The sequence below is a fragment of the Myotis yumanensis genome, unplaced genomic scaffold (genome assembly GCF_028538775.1).
Source record: "Myotis yumanensis isolate MYYU_CA2020_CCGP unplaced genomic scaffold, mMyoYum1.0.hap1 SCAF_9, whole genome shotgun sequence".
In the NCBI taxonomy this organism is placed as follows: Eukaryota; Metazoa; Chordata; class Mammalia; order Chiroptera; family Vespertilionidae; genus Myotis; species Myotis yumanensis.
This window is the reverse complement of record NW_027223760.1, coordinates 74,953,001-74,972,088: the sequence shown is the minus strand read 5'-3', so window position 1 is coordinate 74,972,088 and position 19,088 is coordinate 74,953,001. Positions and strand designations below refer to the sequence as shown.

General features: G+C 40.5%; 1 protein-coding gene across 1 annotated transcript in view; it reads right to left on the bottom strand.

The window, feature by feature from the left end:
- The window catches only part of POU6F2 (POU class 6 homeobox 2), a 408,842-nt gene that overhangs the window by 45,043 nt on the left and 344,711 nt on the right, over positions 1–19,088 (bottom strand). Inside the window, exon 6 of the mRNA XM_070425191.1 lies at positions 7,766–7,912. Within this exon, the coding sequence (XP_070281292.1) occupies positions 7,766–7,912 (147 nt within the window). The remainder of the gene's footprint in view (positions 1–7,765; positions 7,913–19,088) is intronic.

Here is a 19,088-nt window from a genome sequence, read left to right as displayed (position 1 = left end):
CCCCCCCCCCCCCCCCCCCCCCCAGCTGCCGACCTGCCGTGCAGGCGTGCGCGCTCCAAACCGCGCGGCCACCACCGCCAGGCCCCCGTGGCCAGCGGAGCCTCCCTGGAGGCGCCCCCTTCTGATCGAAACCAGGATCTCACTTGAGAAACCGTGGGCGGGGACGCATGTGACTCGCTCCCTGCAGCAGTTCTAGTGCGCCCGGCCACCCTCTTTCTGCGACAGGCTGGATGGACAGTAAGCTGGGAGAAGCGGGGATAACAAAGCGAAAGGGGGTGTGGCGCGGAGCCGGTGCGGGGCCAGCCTGCGCGCTCGCCCCCCCCCCCCCCCCCCCCCGCAGCCCGCAGTCGCCGCCGCGGGACACGCGACCCCCGAGGGCTGAGCCGGGAGCGCACACGCGCCGGGCGCCTCCCCGCGTCCCACCCGGGAACCTCACACTCAGGGAACGATCGCTTCCATGCAAAGGCCTCTTTGGAAGGAGGAAATAAAGCTCTCAACCAGGCTCACCGGGTACATTGGAGATGTTAGTAGAAAGATTGAGGCTGTTTTTGTTTTATCGTTATTACTCAAATGAAGCCAGAGTAAAAATCGTATGATGTTACGCACCCCAGGAACCTACCTGGTATATTATATCCCAGTCTCCAAGAAAGAGCCGATTTTAAAGAATGTTATTCTGTTTAAAAATGCCATTTGATAGGCACTTAACTGAATGTGATCGGATTCTCACACCTTTTTAAAACTTCACATTATGACATTTGCAAATGAGACAATAAAATCTTTTGTCAGACACTTTGAGTGTTGGTTTAGGAAACATGGCCAAACCCATGATTAGCTCAGTATATTGCATAAGTAGGTTGCTCTGACCAGAATATTTAGGGGGAAATATACAGACAATGACTCTGAATTCTTAAATACCTATGCTGAATTTTCAACAAAACGTGTTTGATTCTTATTTATGCAAAATGTCTTAAGCCCAGCAGGGTGGCTCAGTTGGTTGAGCATCCTACTCACTACCCCCGCCAAAAAGGTTCCGGCCTTTGATTCTGGTCAGGGTACATACTAGGTTGCAGGTTTGATCCCTGATCCGGGTACCAGAGGCAATCAATCGATATCCACATTTCTCTCTCCTTTTCCCTTCCTCTCTCAAATCAATGAAAATATCTTCAGGCGAGGATTTTAAAAAAATGTCTTAAGAATATATTCAATGTTTTGTACTTAAATGGTATTCCGTATATATGATTTTGTACCTATTTTTTAAAAAATAAATATTTTTGTATAAAAATGCAAAACTTGCATGAAAGGAATCACCGATTTTATCACAGTAATCACCTTGGGAAGGGAAGGAGAGGAATGGGAGAAGAGGATGTTAAGGCCTTAGCCGTATCAGTAATGTTTTTATTTCTCTTAAAAATAAGCAAGAGAACAGAACTGAAGCTTATGTGGAAAAATGTTAATATCTAGGTGGTGAACAAGGATGCCTTTTATATTAACTTTTTGAAAAAATATATTTAAAAAGTGTTCCTATACATTTAATATATTTCATTATTAAAAATGCAATGAAAGAGTATGTGTGAAATTTCCTAAATTCTTGACCAACCGGCGTTAGCTGTGTATATCTAATGCACGTCATTTGCTCTAGTAACATTGTCAAAGTTACACATGTTCTCTCCTTTGCACAGGGTTTGACATTAGTTTTACAAATTCAGGCAGCTTGGCTTTGGTAGTTCTCCTACAGTAGATCTAATAAAACCCATGGAAGGGCTCAGGGACACTTACTGAATGAATTGATTATATCTCAGTCCTTTGGTTAAAATCTGCATTTATTACAACTTAATCTCCGTTCATCTTGTAGCGCTTTTTCTCTCTAAGAGTCTCATTTAATTTAAATTATGTGAATTACTTTAGCAACCCATACATAGTTCAGAGTCAATTGCTGTTATTTTACCCTGGAAAGAATAGCTGTAACATTCATATATTGATAAGTTAATATAACTTATTAAATGCTTAAGCCATAGCAGGCACTGTGCTAAGCACGTTTCCTGCTATTTCACATTTAATCCCACAACCAAAAAGTATGGGAGAAGTCTTATCACTTCTGTTTTACGGATGAGGAAAACAGAGGCCCAGAAGAGTTCTGTAATGTGTTTCAATCAGACCGGTTTCCCTCAAAGCCCATGCTCTAACCCAGTGGTTCCCAAACTTATTTGGCCTACCGCCCCCTTTCCAGAAAAAATATTACTCAGCGCCCCCTGGAAATTAATTTTTTTAAAATTTTAATAGCAATTAAACAGAAAGATATATGTGTTAATGTTTCTACCTTTCTCGTAAAATATAGTAAAGAAAGGTGTAAATTAGAAACATTGAAGTTTGAAATTATGAAACTATTTATTGAACTCAGAATAGAAAGGTAATACAAAAATTAAAACAAATGCACCTGTGGCCATCACCGCCTCCCTGGATCGCTGCAGCGCCCACCAGGGGGCGGTAGCGCCCACTTTGGGAATCACTGCTCTAACCTACTCTTTCATCTTTTTGAGATATCCTCTAGCTCATTGTTGCTATAATTCAGAGGAACATCCCAAAGTAAGCATCATGTTTCTTCCTAAGATATGTACTTCTCGCCACATTTGAAAGTTATAATACTAGAATGGCCTTCCAGTTGGTGTGTGGAGCCTGGTGGTGTTCCGGCATGTCTACCCACCCCTGTCCAGCTCAGGGCTGTTGAATAGAGGGGATGCACCAGGAATGGTTTTGTACCATCCAGGGTGTAGCTCTACCCTACAAGGCACAGGCTCCTGTTAGTATTAACAGACTGTTTTTCATTCATCAGGGCCTTGTGGTCCTTTTAGGAGGCAACTCCTGTCCTATAGCACATCCCTTCCCCCCCCCAAACCAGCTCCCCTCAGCCATTGTTTATTCATACAATGGTGTGTGTATTTGTGGCTAACTTGAATGGATCCTTCTAATTTTTTCTATATTAAAAACACATAATGTTTAGTTGATTTTTTTTACTTGACTGGCTCTTTAAAGACCCAAGGGGGCCTTGGACTTGACTTGGTGCCACTTAAGATGATTTCACAGTAGTCGAGAGGTAATTTCATCAAGAAACATTCTGAGCTTCAGTTAAAATGTAAGAGCCTTTTTTTTTTTAGCCCCAGGATAAAATAAAATTTCATTTGCTTTTATTTTTCTGCAATAATGCCAATAAGGAGATATTGCCAGGGGCACAAGGGAAGCCAATTCTATAGCTGAACAAATCGATGGTAAATCTACTTGCCAAATCCTAAACATACCCACTGAATGGGTGTTGTGAACACACACACACACACACACACACACACGCACACACACACATGCTGAACTATCCAGGGTAAGGATGAGTTCCCCTAAAGTAACTTAATCTCCTATTACTAAGAGTCTCACATTCTCAAAGTTTTCACACATAAAGTGGGTTTGTTACGTACAGTTATGAATTGAAAGCACATAGCATCTTAATTATTAATAACAGGTAGCATTTACTGAGTGATAGCATTACTGAATGGTGACTCTGTGCCTGACTCCATTCTAAGTACTTTAATCCTGGAAGCTGGTGCCATCATTATCCCCATTTTTCAGATGAAAAAAACTGAGGCACAGAGAGGGTAAGTCTATTGCCCAAGGTCTCACAGCTAATGAATGGCAGTCTTATTTCAAACCCCGTATTTTTTTTTGTCTGTACACTGTATTGCCTCTTGCTGTATCTTCAAACCAAATATAGGATTCCAGAAAATACTACACAACTCTAAATGATGATGATGATGGCAACCAATTACTGAGTCTTTGTGTATAGGTGCTATGGTGGGCTTTTCTTTTTCAACATATCCCATTTAATCTTACTAATCTAGGGATTTAGATTTTATTATCCTTAGTATACAGTAAAATTGAAGTTCAGGGAGCTCAAGTAATTTGCTTTAGGTCACAGAGCGAGTTATTGACTGACTTGGGAATTCAACCAAGTCTATTACTAGTGCTCATTGCATTGCTTAGCTTCCACACTTGCATGAGTTCCTAATTTGGTAAGTAAAGAGAACTAGAATATTCTTCTCAGCACTATAATCGTCATTATAAAATTCATGATCACTAATTACCAATAGGAAGCTTGTTATCTTCCAATCTCAGAGTGAGGTTGGGTATAATTTTAAAATACCTTAACATGGTAATTATATATATATATATATATATATATACACACACACACACATATATACATACATATATATATATATATATATATATATATATACACACACATACACATACACACACTTTGTGGCTTTATAACTTATATTTCTGTTAAAACTAATCAATGGCAGGGTCAGAAAGGCATAAACAGTGAATGACTGCACTTTTTCCTTCATATTTGCTCATAATTATTGATGGGTGGGGAAAGAACAGAAAATAAACATCTTAAATAAATCAAGATTTCCCATCCCTTTAAATTTACGGAGATCCAGTAGATGGAAACATAGTCCAATTCCAGACAATAAAAGCAAAATGACAAGTCCCAGGTGGTAGGATTTCATGTTGAGAGTTGAAGGCCAAGAGTCTGAAGAAGAAAAGGCTCCCTGTGAGGAGAGGCATTTGCTTCCTAGGCCCCTTGCCCAGCAAGCACACACCACTGGCCCAGGCTGCCTCGTTACCTTAGAAGTTTGAGGATGAGGTTCTGGTTTAGGAAGGTTAAGTCACTGCCCCAAGTTCATACAACCAGAAAAAGGTGACGCCTGAACCTAACCCCAGGCAGGTCTGAATTCAGTCAGGGCTCTTGGCTATTGGGCCATTCCACCTTGGTTTCTAGGTAGCCCAGAGACTCTTAGGAGTGGAGATGGCTTCTCGGTAGGCTTACCTCACCAAATTATCAGTGGAGTAAACATGCTTTTCAAATGTTTACTTGGATTTTAATGTTATCACTTCTGGGTGCATTTTCAAATATGAAAAATGGTTAATATCAAAAACTTACAAGAAAAGAACCTCTAATTATATTAAGAGTTTTCTTTTTGTACCTTTTCTGAGAAAGCTCTTTGGAGATTTTTAAGGAATTGAAAATTGGCTCGGTATAGTCATCCTATATTATGCAGTATTTTGAGCAAGGCTAATTTTATTAACTTGATTACAGTATATTTTTACTTTTTGAACCACATTAATACAAGCCAAAAGAACACACACTGAGCAAATAATTTTTGCCCTTCTTTTGTGTTGTAATTTGACTACTTTGTAAGACCTGGGTAGATATCTTTGTATCAACAGATTCAGGCATGTACTTTTTTCCTGAGAAGATGATTGTGTTTATATTACAAAGATTAAAACACACACACATAGTGCTACGTGAATGTGGCCAAGTCATCTACTTGGAACTGTAAGTATCTTGGTCTCTTCTGGCACTGCGAGGAAAACATGGTGCCATTGGGCATGTTTCTAAAACTCTCAGACAAGATTTCATGAGTGGGCCCAGCCGGCATGGCTCAGTGGTTGAGCGTCGATCTATGAAACAGGAGGTCACAGTTCGATTCCCGGTCAGGGCATATGCCTGGGTTGTGGGCTCAGTTCCCAGTAGGGAGTGTGCAGGAGGCAACAGATCAATGATTCTTTCTCATCATTGATGTTTCTATCCCCCTCTTCCTCTTCCTTCATCTCTGAAATCATTTTTTAAAAAATACTTCACGAGTAGGCAATATTAATTTCTCTGTAAATGTATCTTTTTTTCATTTTAGGAGGTTTGTGTACTATATAAAATCAACTATTTTAATACAGTTTCTAAAATAAAAAATTTAAGTACAATCAATGCCTATTCACTATATTCAGAGTACCAACCAAGCTTCTACTTCGAAGCTCATTTCCTTATGGGTAATTATGGGCTGGGAGAGATGGAAGCAGGCAAAGGCCAAACAAAGCAAAGGATGAAACTCTAGCTCCTGGTAAGGGGATGGGTTTGTAATTGCCAAAATGATCAGCCATTAAATTATCAGAAGAACAAACTCCTAATAATACTTAAGGAATTCTCTCCATCACAAATTCTCAAGTGGTGGGGCGTAGTGGTACATTTTACTTGGACACTGGAACAGAAAAATCAGAGGGAAATACACACCAGTGGACCGGGTTTCTATCGCGCATTCTTAAATTCTACCAGCGGCCTCGCAGGAGTAAATTGGGGTGTTCTATTTTGGGCATAACTCTAGGAAACAGCTTCTAGGATTGACCTGATCTAAGAATGAGTTATAGATATTATAACCAACTTTTCCTCCACACCAATACGCGTCCCTCCAGAAATCTTAATAGGCTTCTGAGAGCCCCCATTTAGAGTCGCTGCATAAAATGATACTTTGATGAAAAGGGATTGGAACACGGGTTAAAGCCGACATTGAACATTGAAAGGTGACTGTGGAGGGCACGGTGTTCATACAATCCTCCTTTAATATGTGTGGTGTGCACCTGTGATAAGATGATTCATTACCTGGGGCCGCTCTTTGACAAGCTCTATCGTTCAGCCCTCGGGGTTCTGACGGGACAATCCTGCACCCGCCCAGGAAGTATAACAAGGTCAGCTTTTTTTCCTGTGACCTAACTGGAGATGGTTTAGCTTATAATGCATCTCTGTTTACTATTTATGTAAAATAAAAGCAGGGTTCGAGATATCACAATTCCTGTTCTCCACAGAGCAGGCCAAGCAGGGATGCAGAAACTCACTATCAGCTAAATAACTCCGGGAGGAAAAATCTTGGAGAGGGTGCGAGCTCCTTCTCCCATGTGTGTCACCACCAGAAATACTGTTAATAAAGATGAAAAATGCATGTAAACTATATTGTACATATAAATACAATAATACCTGGAGAAATAAGATTAAAATGGTGAGCCTAGGAAAAAAATAAAAGAAGTGGTAACATTTGAGACAGAGTGTCAGGCCTCTGAATGGAGGGCACCCTGACACCATCAGCTTCAATTCTGGTTTGTTTTTCAAGCAGCTTTTATATTAAATGGGGTTTTGAAGATGGAGCCACCTCATCTTAAGCTCCATCAGTATTTTGGTGACCACAACACTGGCCCGTTAGTGGTGTAAGGGAGCGCGCGTACTGCTCAGGACATGAGGAAGGTTTGCTGGCCCGGCAGACTGAAGGAAACTTACAAGCATACAAGAGACCACCGAGCTTCCACAAGAATCAGCAAGAAGCTAGGCATGTGCAGCCAACTGGCAGTGGGCTTCACTCTAACTCACCCTTTTTCTTCGATTTTTTACACAATTTTGTCAGTCTTTTCCGATCACCTCCCCATACATTCAGAAACTGGCTTATAATGTCAATTTATTAAGTTTAGAAATTTTAGAGCAGTTAGAGAAGGAAACTTACCAATTTCCAAAATTACCCGTTTTAAAAGAATGAAAAAATAAAAAAGCAAAACCAAAATTTTATTTTGAAAATTTATCATTTTTTTTTTTTTTTAAAGAATACCCTATTATGAAAAGTTAATTTCTTCCATTAAGGTCTGAAGACATGTCACCATATAGAAACAAAAACACAATGTGACAGACATTCTGGGGAGGAGGAAAAAAAAAATCTTCCTTCTAAAATATAGAAAAACCTCCCAACCCGTCTCCCATTCTTGACATTGCTAGTAAACATTATTTATTTGCCTCATATAGATGTGGTTACATATCACTGTCATGCAAAAGAAATTCATTTCCTTTCCGAGTTTAATCTGCCATAAATATTCACTCTTGTTCCCATCTCCCACTCACCTGTCCTTGTGCATTAGTAACTAGTTGACCTGTGACCCCCTGAAGACTGGAGAGGGCATTGCCAAAGGCCTGTGAGCTTGCTATGGAGCCCATGGCTGCTGCTGCCGCAGCCGCTGCAGCCTGACTTGCTAGTGGATTATTAACCAGCTGCAAAGAGAGAAAAGATCAGGGTGAAACCACTGAGAGACGCACAGGTACAGCACATGAATACAACATTCACTGGAGGGAGGAAGTTCTCGCCCCAACTAGCTCATGCAAAGGGCCCGGAACCCACCAGAGGGGCCTGGTGCACATTCCCTCAGAAGCTGTGGGGGTTGGGGGTGGTTGGAAATGAGGCTGGGAGAAAACTTTCTCCACCAAGACTAGGGTGCTTAACGGAGCCTGGGTTTAGGACTAGTCCAGGAGAGAGTGAGGTGGGCCACTGGGATCTTCCTAGGTGGGGAAATGATTTGGGAGAAGTCCCTGCCTTTTGTCCTCTAGACTAAATAAAACTCGGAGGAAATGTCCACTTTCCTTGAGGGAACCAAACAGAATGTGGGATTAAAACAGGAGTAGGAGTGAAAGAGAGGAATATATATATTTTTGGATTTTTTCAAATAAATTGATCTTTTTCATTTGGGAATTGCGGTTTCTTTTAGGGTTATCGGGTAAGGCCGATGGCTCACTCCAACTCCTTCTCTAAAGAAGAAGGAAACCAAAGTCAGCAGAAATGGAAACCTCCAACATCTGTGCTTTCAGAGGGTGAGTCTAGAGTCCCTTTGTGAGGGACTCACCCTGACCATGAGATTCAAGGCCAATGAGAAGGGTCCTATGGTGAATGGTCAGGTTGACATCTGCTTACTATTTTAGCTGATATATACTGTTCTGTTGGCTTCTTTCCTGGGACAAGAGTGAAATAGAAAGAAGAATTTGATTTGGAAGGGGGGGCACTCAACGGGGAGGTTATGGCTGCCAAAATCAGTTTTTCATGGAGACCAATTCAATATTCTTTATCCTGCCAATTTTCCACACCACAGGTTTTCAGGCCTTCTGACCATGAGGCAGAAGTGTAGCTTGAACTAAAATCTGCATTTAGGTTAATGACTAGATATAAATTCAAGAAATATTATAACTATTTTCACAGTATTGGTTTTGATACATGAATTTCATTTGTATTTATTCTAGGGTGTTATTTTTTCCCATATAGTTCCTCTCAAGTACAACAATTGTTGTGTGTAGCAATGCATTTTCCATCACCAGTTCCCACATCCATGAAATTCCTGCATTTTAGTAGGAACCTGCCAAGACTAAGACTTGGGAGAAAAAGAATTAATGCCATACTTAATGCAAGGCCTGGAAGCTCTTTGAAAGATGCCTGCCTCTTTCTTTCTTTCTTTCTTTCTTTCTTTCTTTCTTTCTTTCTTTCTTTCTTTCTTTCTTTCTTTCTTTCTCCATCCTTTTCTCAGTCTCTTTTCTTTCTCTCTTTCTTTTCATTCTTCCTCCCCCAAAATATTTCATTATTTAATTACTTTGAAAATTTGCCTAGAATTTGTACCATTTCACAATGAGGAAATACTAATTGTCAAAGGAACATAAAGAAGAATAGGAATTAATAATTCTTTCTTCATAAATGTGATATTTTTATCTTATTGGTTTCTTTATTTATTTATTACCAATTTTTGCATAACTAGTTCTACAGTAATTGCACTGACCTAGCACATTTTTTAAAAATGGAAATCCATTTTAAGCTCATTCCTTTATGTCTTTTGCCTTTATCTCTCTACTAAACGACAATAATGATTTTCTTTTTAAGGAGAAAAAAAATTCTCATTCATCAGCCTAAAGAGAAACCCTGTCTTATGCCAGATTACCACCATGAGATTTAAAATTCAGGTTGCCTTGATCTTGGTTTTCTGGGTATATTTTGACAGTGTATATGAGGCAAGTAATGGTAATATTAAGAGAGAACTCTTTTTGTTTTTGGCTTGACTACCTAAAGTGATGAAGTTCATAGTGTGTTCATTTTTCACTCGTAAAGTAAAGAGATCCCTTGAGGAATCCCATCCCCAAACTGCCAGACAGGGACTGCCCATTGGTATACTCGTCTCAGATGGTCTGCCAGCTGCTAGGTTTGCATTTCTTTTATGTAATACAAGTTGAAATCATAATGAAATTCCTGAGTTTCAGGGAGATCTCAAAATAATCTTCTTAATCCTCAAAGAAAGATCAAATTATGTGGAGTTTGGTTTTAGTGTTGAATATACAATTTTGGATGAAAAATGTAAGTCAGTATACACTGAGTGGCCAGATTATAATGACTGGCCAGATGATTATGACCACCCCATCAGTGCTTTATTGACACTTCCAAAAACACTGAATATTGAAAACTTCCTAAGCAAATACTCCCAAGGTTTTATTATTATTATTATTTACATAACTAATTCACTTCATTGTACCGATGGGGTGGTCATAATAATCTGGCCGGTCATAATAATCTGGCCACTCAGTGTATATGGAATTCTCTCTGAAGAAAATAGATTCCTATTTAATGAAGGGAAAATATTTTTAGAAATTGTAAGACATTTCTTAACCTCCAGGTCAATCAAAAATTCACATAGGAAATTGTGGAATTACTCTCTGGATACAATACAGCAGTGCAGAGTGAGAATTTCCCACATTTAGGACACTTGTGTGTTGTTCAGCTATAATCCCATGTATTTTCTGTAAATACAGGCATTATATAAAAGTTAAATTATTATTCTAAATGTAAAACCAAATAGATACTTAACGGTTGACTCTGAGCCTTTGTGTAATGGGGCCAGGAATGGGTACCTTCTGTTGCTTTGGAAGATTGCTTCAGCAACCACAAATGTACGGATTTTGTTCATTTTTAATGTTTATTTCCTCTATATCTGGGCCTAGATCGAAATCCAATTTGTTCCTTTTTGCTGCCTTTCATTCTTAATGGTGCAAATGCCAACTGGATGACTCTTTTATTTCCTGTCTGGCATCCCTAGGTCTTTGTGAAAAGCGCGTGGGCTCTCAGGAGATGCCTTGCTGGCCCCTGGAACTAGAGCTGGAACTACAGGCGAGGGAGTGTGGTGTATGCAGACAGTGGTTACAAGTCAATCTATAAGCTGACAGCATTTCAGGTGGACCATTGGGCTGTTGATGGATACAACTTGATATCTTTTGGCTTTTCTGTCTGCAACTGCCAAGGCAGGGATGCTATATGCAGAAGACGTGTGGCGAGGAGGGGGGAGGGGACGGTGGGGAAACCACAAGTGTTCTCTTCATCACCTCGGGTCATGTCACTCTGTGTTGTCGCCAGTCATGTCATATTAGCAGTGTTCCTATCAACGCTTCCTCTTGATTGGAGACTCGGGGTAGATTTGGACAGCAGGGCGCCCAGGCGCAATAAATGCACATAATGAGCATGCGAACGTTCTGGGGTCAACTGGATATTGTGAAGTTGCTGCCAAGTTTAGGCCTTCAGACCTTTCATTGCCAGTGTGCCTGACCAGCCAAGGATGGCCCAGATGAAGTCTGACTGCATTACGTACTTGCATTTTCAACAGACCAACTTGGAAGACATGCTGAATTCTAGTGCATGCAATTTATAAACTCGGAAGATCTCAAAGCAAGGATCTGCAGGGGGCCAGAGTTCTCATGTCCCACCCAAATGGATTCTGGTCTGTGAATACATTAAGCTATAATTCTGGAACCTTAGATAGTCTAAAAACCTACTAAGAGAAACACGAATTTCTTAAGATACCATCTCACAAACTTTTAGAGAAGAAAATAACAGAATAATTTTTAAAATAGTTTTGTTCAAGTGAGGAAGGACCCTCCAACCTCACAGAGCCATTCATGCAATTGAAGGCATCGGCTCTGCAACCAGACTGCCTGGGCTGTGACTTTTAGTAAACCATGCCTCCTTGTCTCATGGGTAAAATGGGTGTAAAAAGAGTATCCTTCTTACTATGTAGAAAAATGGAAAATGTTTATGATATAAGTGAATGAAACAATACAAAACGAAAAAAATATGCATTTAAAAATAGCAGTTATGTCAGGTACATGCTCACAGAGTAATGATGAGAATTAAGTGAGATTACACATGCAAAAGTTTGAGAACAATACTTTGCACATATCACATTCTTAATAAATGCTCGCTATTCTCACAGTTCATATTATGTTTGAGGATGTTGAACTGATCAGTTTATCAGAATTCAAATTCAACTCAACAAATATCTTTCTATTTTTGAAATATTGCAAACCCAGGTATACTCTCTATTTTTATATTTTAACTGTATTCTCTAATTTTGCTGTACTTATTTTTTTTAAAGTATCTTTTTATTGATTTCAGAGAGGAAGGGAGAAGGAGAGGGAAAGACAGAAACATCAATGAGAGAGAATCATTGACCAGCTGCCTCCTGCATGCCCCCCACTGGGAATTGAGCCCCCAACCTGGGCATGTGCCCTTGACCGGAATCGAACTCGGGACTCTTAGATCCGCAGGCTGACGCTCAATCCACTGAGCCAAACCGGCTAGGGAACTGTACTTATTTTTTAAAGGGTAGCTTAAAAGAAAATATTAGCTAACTAACACGATTATTAGATGAGGTGAGTTTCATGATTAAAAAGACAAATAAGTTGGTTAAAAATATTTCAGACTGGCCTAGCCAAGAGGTCGCTGGTTCATATCTGGTCAGGGCACATGCCCAGATTGCAGGCTCAATCCCCAGTAGGGGGCATGCAGGAGGCAGCCGATTGATGGTGTTCCTTTCTCAGCAATGTTTCTATCTCTCTATCACTCTCCCTTCCCCTCTCTCTCTCAAAATCAATAAAACATATAAAAAATATTTCAGACTGGAGGACATTATAAAGAAGTATTTTAAAACATGATTTCTCCTGCTTGTCTTGGGCTTCTCATATTTGATTATTTATAGAGAACTTTATAGAGAAAATGGTGTTTTAATTTTGAGGCCAGGGTCAGTATGTGACAGACCAGCAAGGGAAACCTCCTTTCTAGCACATTATCCACACACTTACTTTACATTTGTTAGATTTCTACAAGGACACCCACTTTGGAGTTTAATTCCTGTGTTATGTCAAAATATTGTGAATAAATCTATCCCACACTTGCTGATTTGATAGTGGAGCCATGCAGGAAGAAGATTTATTTTAAAAATTTTAAATAGGATTTACAGTTTCTACATCAACATATCAACATTGGTCATTGGGTATAAATATATAGCGCTTTTGTTCACATCCTTGTTATCTGTGGACTCTAAATGTAAAGGGTAGTGAGAAGAAAAGCTTTGATAAAGTCTCTTTTTAAAAAAATATATTTCTTTATTGATTTCAGAGAGGAAGAGAGAGAGATAGAAACATCAATGATGAGAGAGAATCATTGATTGGCTGCCTCCTGCACACCCCCCACTGGGGATCAAGCCACAACCCAGGCATGTGCCCTTAGGCCAGAATCAAACCTGGAACCCTTGAGTCTGCAGGCTGATGCTCTATCCACTGAGCCAAGCCAGCTAGGGCTGATAAAGTCTGTTGAAGGCACACTCTTAAATGATGTCACATATGTATGACATCAAATAAGTGTCACCATAGATGATGGAGGGAGTATCTTGATCCAAGTCTTGCCCCATCTTCTCTTTCTCAGAAATATGCACATTCTACCGCTTGGTAAAGAATTCAGGTTTTTTGAATCTGAACATTAGTAATAGCAATACTTTTCATGAAATTTTGCTGATGATGTTATTCTATTATTAGAAATCTTATTTACAAAAATATGGCAGCAGGATGAGGCAGTATAGCTATGGTATTATATTCCCATGTTTATGCCTTTATTCCAAGAGGGCCTTATGAATACAGAGGCTCAAGACCTTCCTTTGGAGCATAATGGACCCATGATCTATAGTTTTATCATTCTCTTCATGAGCTATGTGGATTTTATAGAGTATGGATTTTGGAGCAGCTCTCTTTGCTACTAACTTTTCAATTTAGAATCCTGAAAATGTGGTGCAATTTGTTTTTCAATGAGGATGTTCATAAATGCATTCATCTCACTCTACTCCTTATTTAGGGTACAAAGTGACTTGCAGTGGCTGCCTGGAAACAGGAGGACAATCGTGGCTTTTTGAGTTCACTCACATACATTCGGTCTTGCTTTTCTTACACGGTATATGTGAGAACTGTGTCTCAGTTCCTTAGGATTCTTTTAACCAAATCAGCACATCCACGTCTGACCCTCATGTCTTCTCTCCAAAGGTCAGGGAAATTCCAGCAGATACATACAGGAAGGGTGGTCATATTCAACTCAACAACATACTTGATGTGTGTTTTAGCCTACTAGGCTTTCCCCCGTGGTCTCATGATTATAATGAAAAGGAAAATTGGGGGCGGGGGGCGGGGGCGGGCTGGCAACCTAGTTCAGTATCTGGTTAAAACTAATCTTACTTCCCCACTCTGACTGATTTGGTGGAGCTGCAGAGCCCAACCCCAGGGCCCCACCACAGCTGACTTGGGCGGAGCTGCGGGGACCCTCAGGGCCACTCCCACCCCAGGAGGAGATATACAGGTCAGAGCCTCCCCACGAGTTCAGTTCAGGCTTTGGATCCGGAATTCCCCTGGACTAGCAGATCTGCGAAATAAAGGTTAAACTTTCCTCCCTCAGAGTGCTGGCTGATCGTTCTCCCGTGCCTTCTGCCACAACAATCACGTTATAAAACGCATATAGCCGTTAGGAATAAGTTCGTGAAGTTGAATATAGAGCCAAGTTTTCCTGCTTGCTCCCTGCGCAGGTCTCCATAGAGATGACAGCATGCTAGATGCGGACCACCCCCATTTCTGCCAACGGAAGTCTGATCATTGTTGAGAAGTCTCATGCTAGAGTGGCGAGATTTGCAGTGATGACTCAGGCACTGCAACGTACTAAGATACCTTGATTCATCAATGTAAAATCACACTGGGTTCAGGATAGTTTTAGAATAATTTATATTTTAATTTCATGGTAAAAATTTAAGTATACTAACTTTCTATTAATGCTTCAAGACCCAGCCATGTTGGTTAACAGGGGAATTTTTAAAGCTACTACTAACTTTTCTAACTCTGAGTAACTTTTCTAAAAGAAAGTTACTACTATCTTCTCCAGAAAGGATGAGGAGGGGAGGAGTTCCAATCCCCCAGGGAATCTGGAGTGTGCTTTACATCCTGCTCTGTCTAAGGCACAGAAGCTGGGTGTTCATGCTTCACCGAGAGTCCAGTAAAGAGCTCCCGGGTTGAGGAGAGGGCTGGGAATGAAAGCCCAGGCAATGTTGCATTGTTGGCTCTTGGCTCTTGGGGGGAAGTGGAGTCCTTGGACGGAGGATGCAGGTGCTGGTCATTGAAACCCCTGCCTAAGGGGTGAGGGGAGCCCACAGAAAAAAGGGATTCCAAGGGATCTGGGTGCAGCATTAGCACGGCCTGCTACAGTGCAAATGTCACTTCCTTTTACTCATTAATGTTCACTCCCAGAAACATTTATTCAGGACCCACTATGTTTTGGGCGCTGTGTGAGGGGAGACTGTGAATGACAGATTGGCATGTTCCTTACCCTCATGGCACAATTAAATAGGGAAAGAGCTTTTGGTGGGAAGGAGTGGGAAGTAGAAAAAGATGAGTGGGCAAGGGGGCAGGATCCAGACCTTTTTATGGATCCTCAACTATGCCAGGATGTTTGCATTTGCTGTTTTTAAGTTTATAACTCTCCCATTCAGACATCTCTTTCCCAGGCTATCTCCTAAGAGACACCTTCTTGACTACCCTAGCCAAATGGCATTTCCCCCCCACTTTTTTTTTAGAGATTCATGCCAAAACACATATAAGCAAATGACAAAATGTTTGTGTTTATTTCAAAATAATCCAGGGTGGGGTGGGAGAGTGGGTAGGGAGAGAGATGAGAGTCTTGGTTTGATCATTGTAGAAGCATAAAGGTGGATATTGACCTTCAAACAACATGGGTTTGAACTCTGGGTGTCCATTTATATGCAGATATTTGAAATAAATACAGTAAATATATTTTCTCTTATGATTTTTTAATAGCATTTTCTTTTCTCTAGCTTATTTTATTATAAAGAATATAGTATATGACACATACAGTATATCCCCAAATATGTGTAATCCAATTGTTTATGTTATTGGTAAGGCTTCTGGTCAGTCAATAGTAGCCTATTAGTGCAGTGGGCCCTCCCCATCGGTGGGTTTTCAATGGTGGATCAAATATACCATGTTTGATGCGTAGTTGGTAGAATCCACGGATGTGAAACCCGTGGACATGAAGGGCTGACGATAGTTAAGTTTTGTCCTATTTTTTCTACTTTTATATTTGCTTGCAATTTTACATAATAAAAAGTTTTAAAAATTTATTTTTCACTCTCCATCACATCTTCTTACTTGTTTCATAGCATTTTGAATCTAACAGTATATTACTCATTTGTTTACTCTTTTCATTCCTCTCTCTAGGATTTAAATGTTTGCTGACTGCTAAATCTTCAGCTCCTTCAACAGTACCAGGCACTCAGTAGGCCTTCAACCAATATTTATGAAATAAATGTATGAAGAAGTGAGTTGAAGATCTCTTGGCCTCACTGGGAAACTGGTGGGAGGTTGACCCTTCAATATTTATAAAAAAGAGTAAAAATTTTGGAGGCAAATTTGTCTAAACTCGTCTGACATTGTCATACTTTACAGCAAGCATGTCAAACTCAAAGGCTGACATGGGCCAAATAAACAAGGTTTAAGTTTATGTGTGCTGCAAAAAAAAAAAAAAGCTTCAAATTTTATAGAAACATAAGTTTATTTTGATAGAGATATGCTGAATTCAAACGGTAATTGTTAACATAAAATAATAGAACATTTTAATAAAAAATTAATATTTTTTCTTGAACATTCACTTATCAGACACTGAATAACTGCACAAATTAATAATCATAATGCAAATACAACTATTTTTCTTGTTCTCTGAAAGTGAAATATTTCCTGTTGCGCACACCAAACAAGTCAGTACAAGACTAATGATGAGGCAATTGCCTGCTGAAATATTCGCTGCTAGTATTAGTGGAGAGAAATGGTGTGCCTGTGCATAAGGCGCATAAGGGAAATGAAAGCAATATGGTTATAGTAATCAGTCATTAGCGAATGTTGTAGTTTGTTATTAATAATTATATGTAACAGGATATTGTAAAAATTAAGTTAAGAAATTTTTATTAAAATGTTTCTTACATACCGTTATATTGGCTGGGCCGCAAAAATATCCATTGTGGGCCACATGTGGCCCATGGGCTGCGAGTTTGACATGCTTGCTTTACAGTCTCCCACACCATGCTGCCTGACTGGTAAAAGCCTGAAACATGGGTGACATGGTTCTGAGGTTCTTGAATAACCCCTGATGTGTCAATCATGTGAGTTGGCACCAGCCCTTACAGTTTCCTTCAGCTGCCCAGACAGATTCCCAGAGGTGAAAGGGGGACTGGACAGCATTTCTGACTGGCTGGGAATACTCCAGGACATAAAACTCAACAATGACAGCATCTAAAGATGAAGACCCACAGATACACTGGGCGTCTCGGATCAAAAGTCCCCTGACATTCCTAGAATTTGCATGGCCGGAATTGAGTGGGGACATGGCTGGGAAGAGGGCTTAATTTCTAGGTTTGATGTTACTTGGGAGCTGAAGGATAAGGTGGCAGTGAATGACGATTTTTACATTTATCCTTGGGCTATGGTGAAAGAGGTAGAGTTGGACTATGGAGCCTACATTTGTACCCAGCCTTGTGGACTAGAAGAAAGCCCATGCAGACAGCAGCATGGACAGGAGCAGAAGGATGGACTCAAGTACTTCTGGGCACAAGCAACGCTGCTTTGAGGCCAGATTATGGGGGCAACATCAGTGAACGAGGGGGCAGGCCCTCCCTTTGTGCAACCTCACTGTGGTGGAACTTCACAGGATATCCTCCCACTTGGGCATTTAGATGGTTTATGGCTCCTAGAACCAGTGGACACAGGGTCAAGAGTAAGACTCTAGTCAGATGTCACAAACCTTGGACATCATTGCATCTATGAGCACATGTGGACACCTGTGAGAGTGTTCTAGAAGCACACTGAAGAAAGAGGTAAATTCTGCAGGAGGCCCAGGTCAGATTGTGCAGCATTACCCATGAGATCAGCACTGAGGAAATAGGACTGCTTCAAAGAGGAGAAGGAAATAAACAAGAATGGTCGGCATACTATGATTTGGTAGCAAACTATAAGGAAGCTCTCCAAAGAAAGCATTTCTCTTTCAGTTTTAAATTTACGGATAAAACAGTCAAGCCCAGAATTGAGGGGAAAAAATAGCTTTTAACTTATCCCAATACATTTGATTTTGAAGTAGGGAGGTCAGCATTATGGAAACACACCAACTCTAAATCAGATTTCATCTAAGTTATATCTAGACAAATACTGTGTTACCACAAGACTACACATCTCATTTCCTTTTCTGTCTAGTCCTTCATTTAATAACCTGGAAATCTATCTTTTTATTGAGTTTGGTGCTATTTTCTTACTTATATACAATAGTGCTACTCTTACCAATAGCCTATTGTCATGGCACATTAGTTAGGTGAATTTGTTGATATCTCTGTGTTTTTTATTCTATCATCCAGTTTAAACAAGTGATTGGGAGCACTCCTGTGATGAAAGAAAAAAGGCTATACTTTAAAAAAAAAAAAGAAATAAATTGCTGCCACAGTACAGTAGTTGGTATTATTTTAGTTTGGAGCTATAGGAACACACAGCACACTCTTTCCCTGCCCATGCCTACTTTACTTAAGTTACTTCCCAAGACTTGTTGAGAACCTGCAGGGAAAGAGGTGCTATTAAGGGCAGAAGAAAGAAGAAAGGATGCAAGACAGAGTATGGTCTGCCCTAGGGAGCCTCAACTCTGCTCATTAGCTGTTTCTGATAAATAGCCTGGCCCCCAGGCTAACACAGTGGTGAACAAGGCAAGACCCTCTTGCCTTGAGGAGCTTCCAGTCTAGTTGATCAACTGCTGATTTCTGTCCCTGGAAGCCCTGCTGTAAGAGTGTGGAGCAGGGAGTCCAGATGAGGCCTTAGGCAACCAAACCACTTGGGAACCAAATCTGAAGGGAATTTTAGGAGTTGCTTGGGGAAGTGGGAAAGGGAGAGAAAAGGCTTCCCAACCACTGGGAATAGTGTGGTCACAGATGTGGAGGTGAGAGACATCGGTTTGTGGTTGTGGAGCCACTAGGCTGGCACTTGGATATCTTGGGAAACAGAAAGTGAAAGAAGGGAA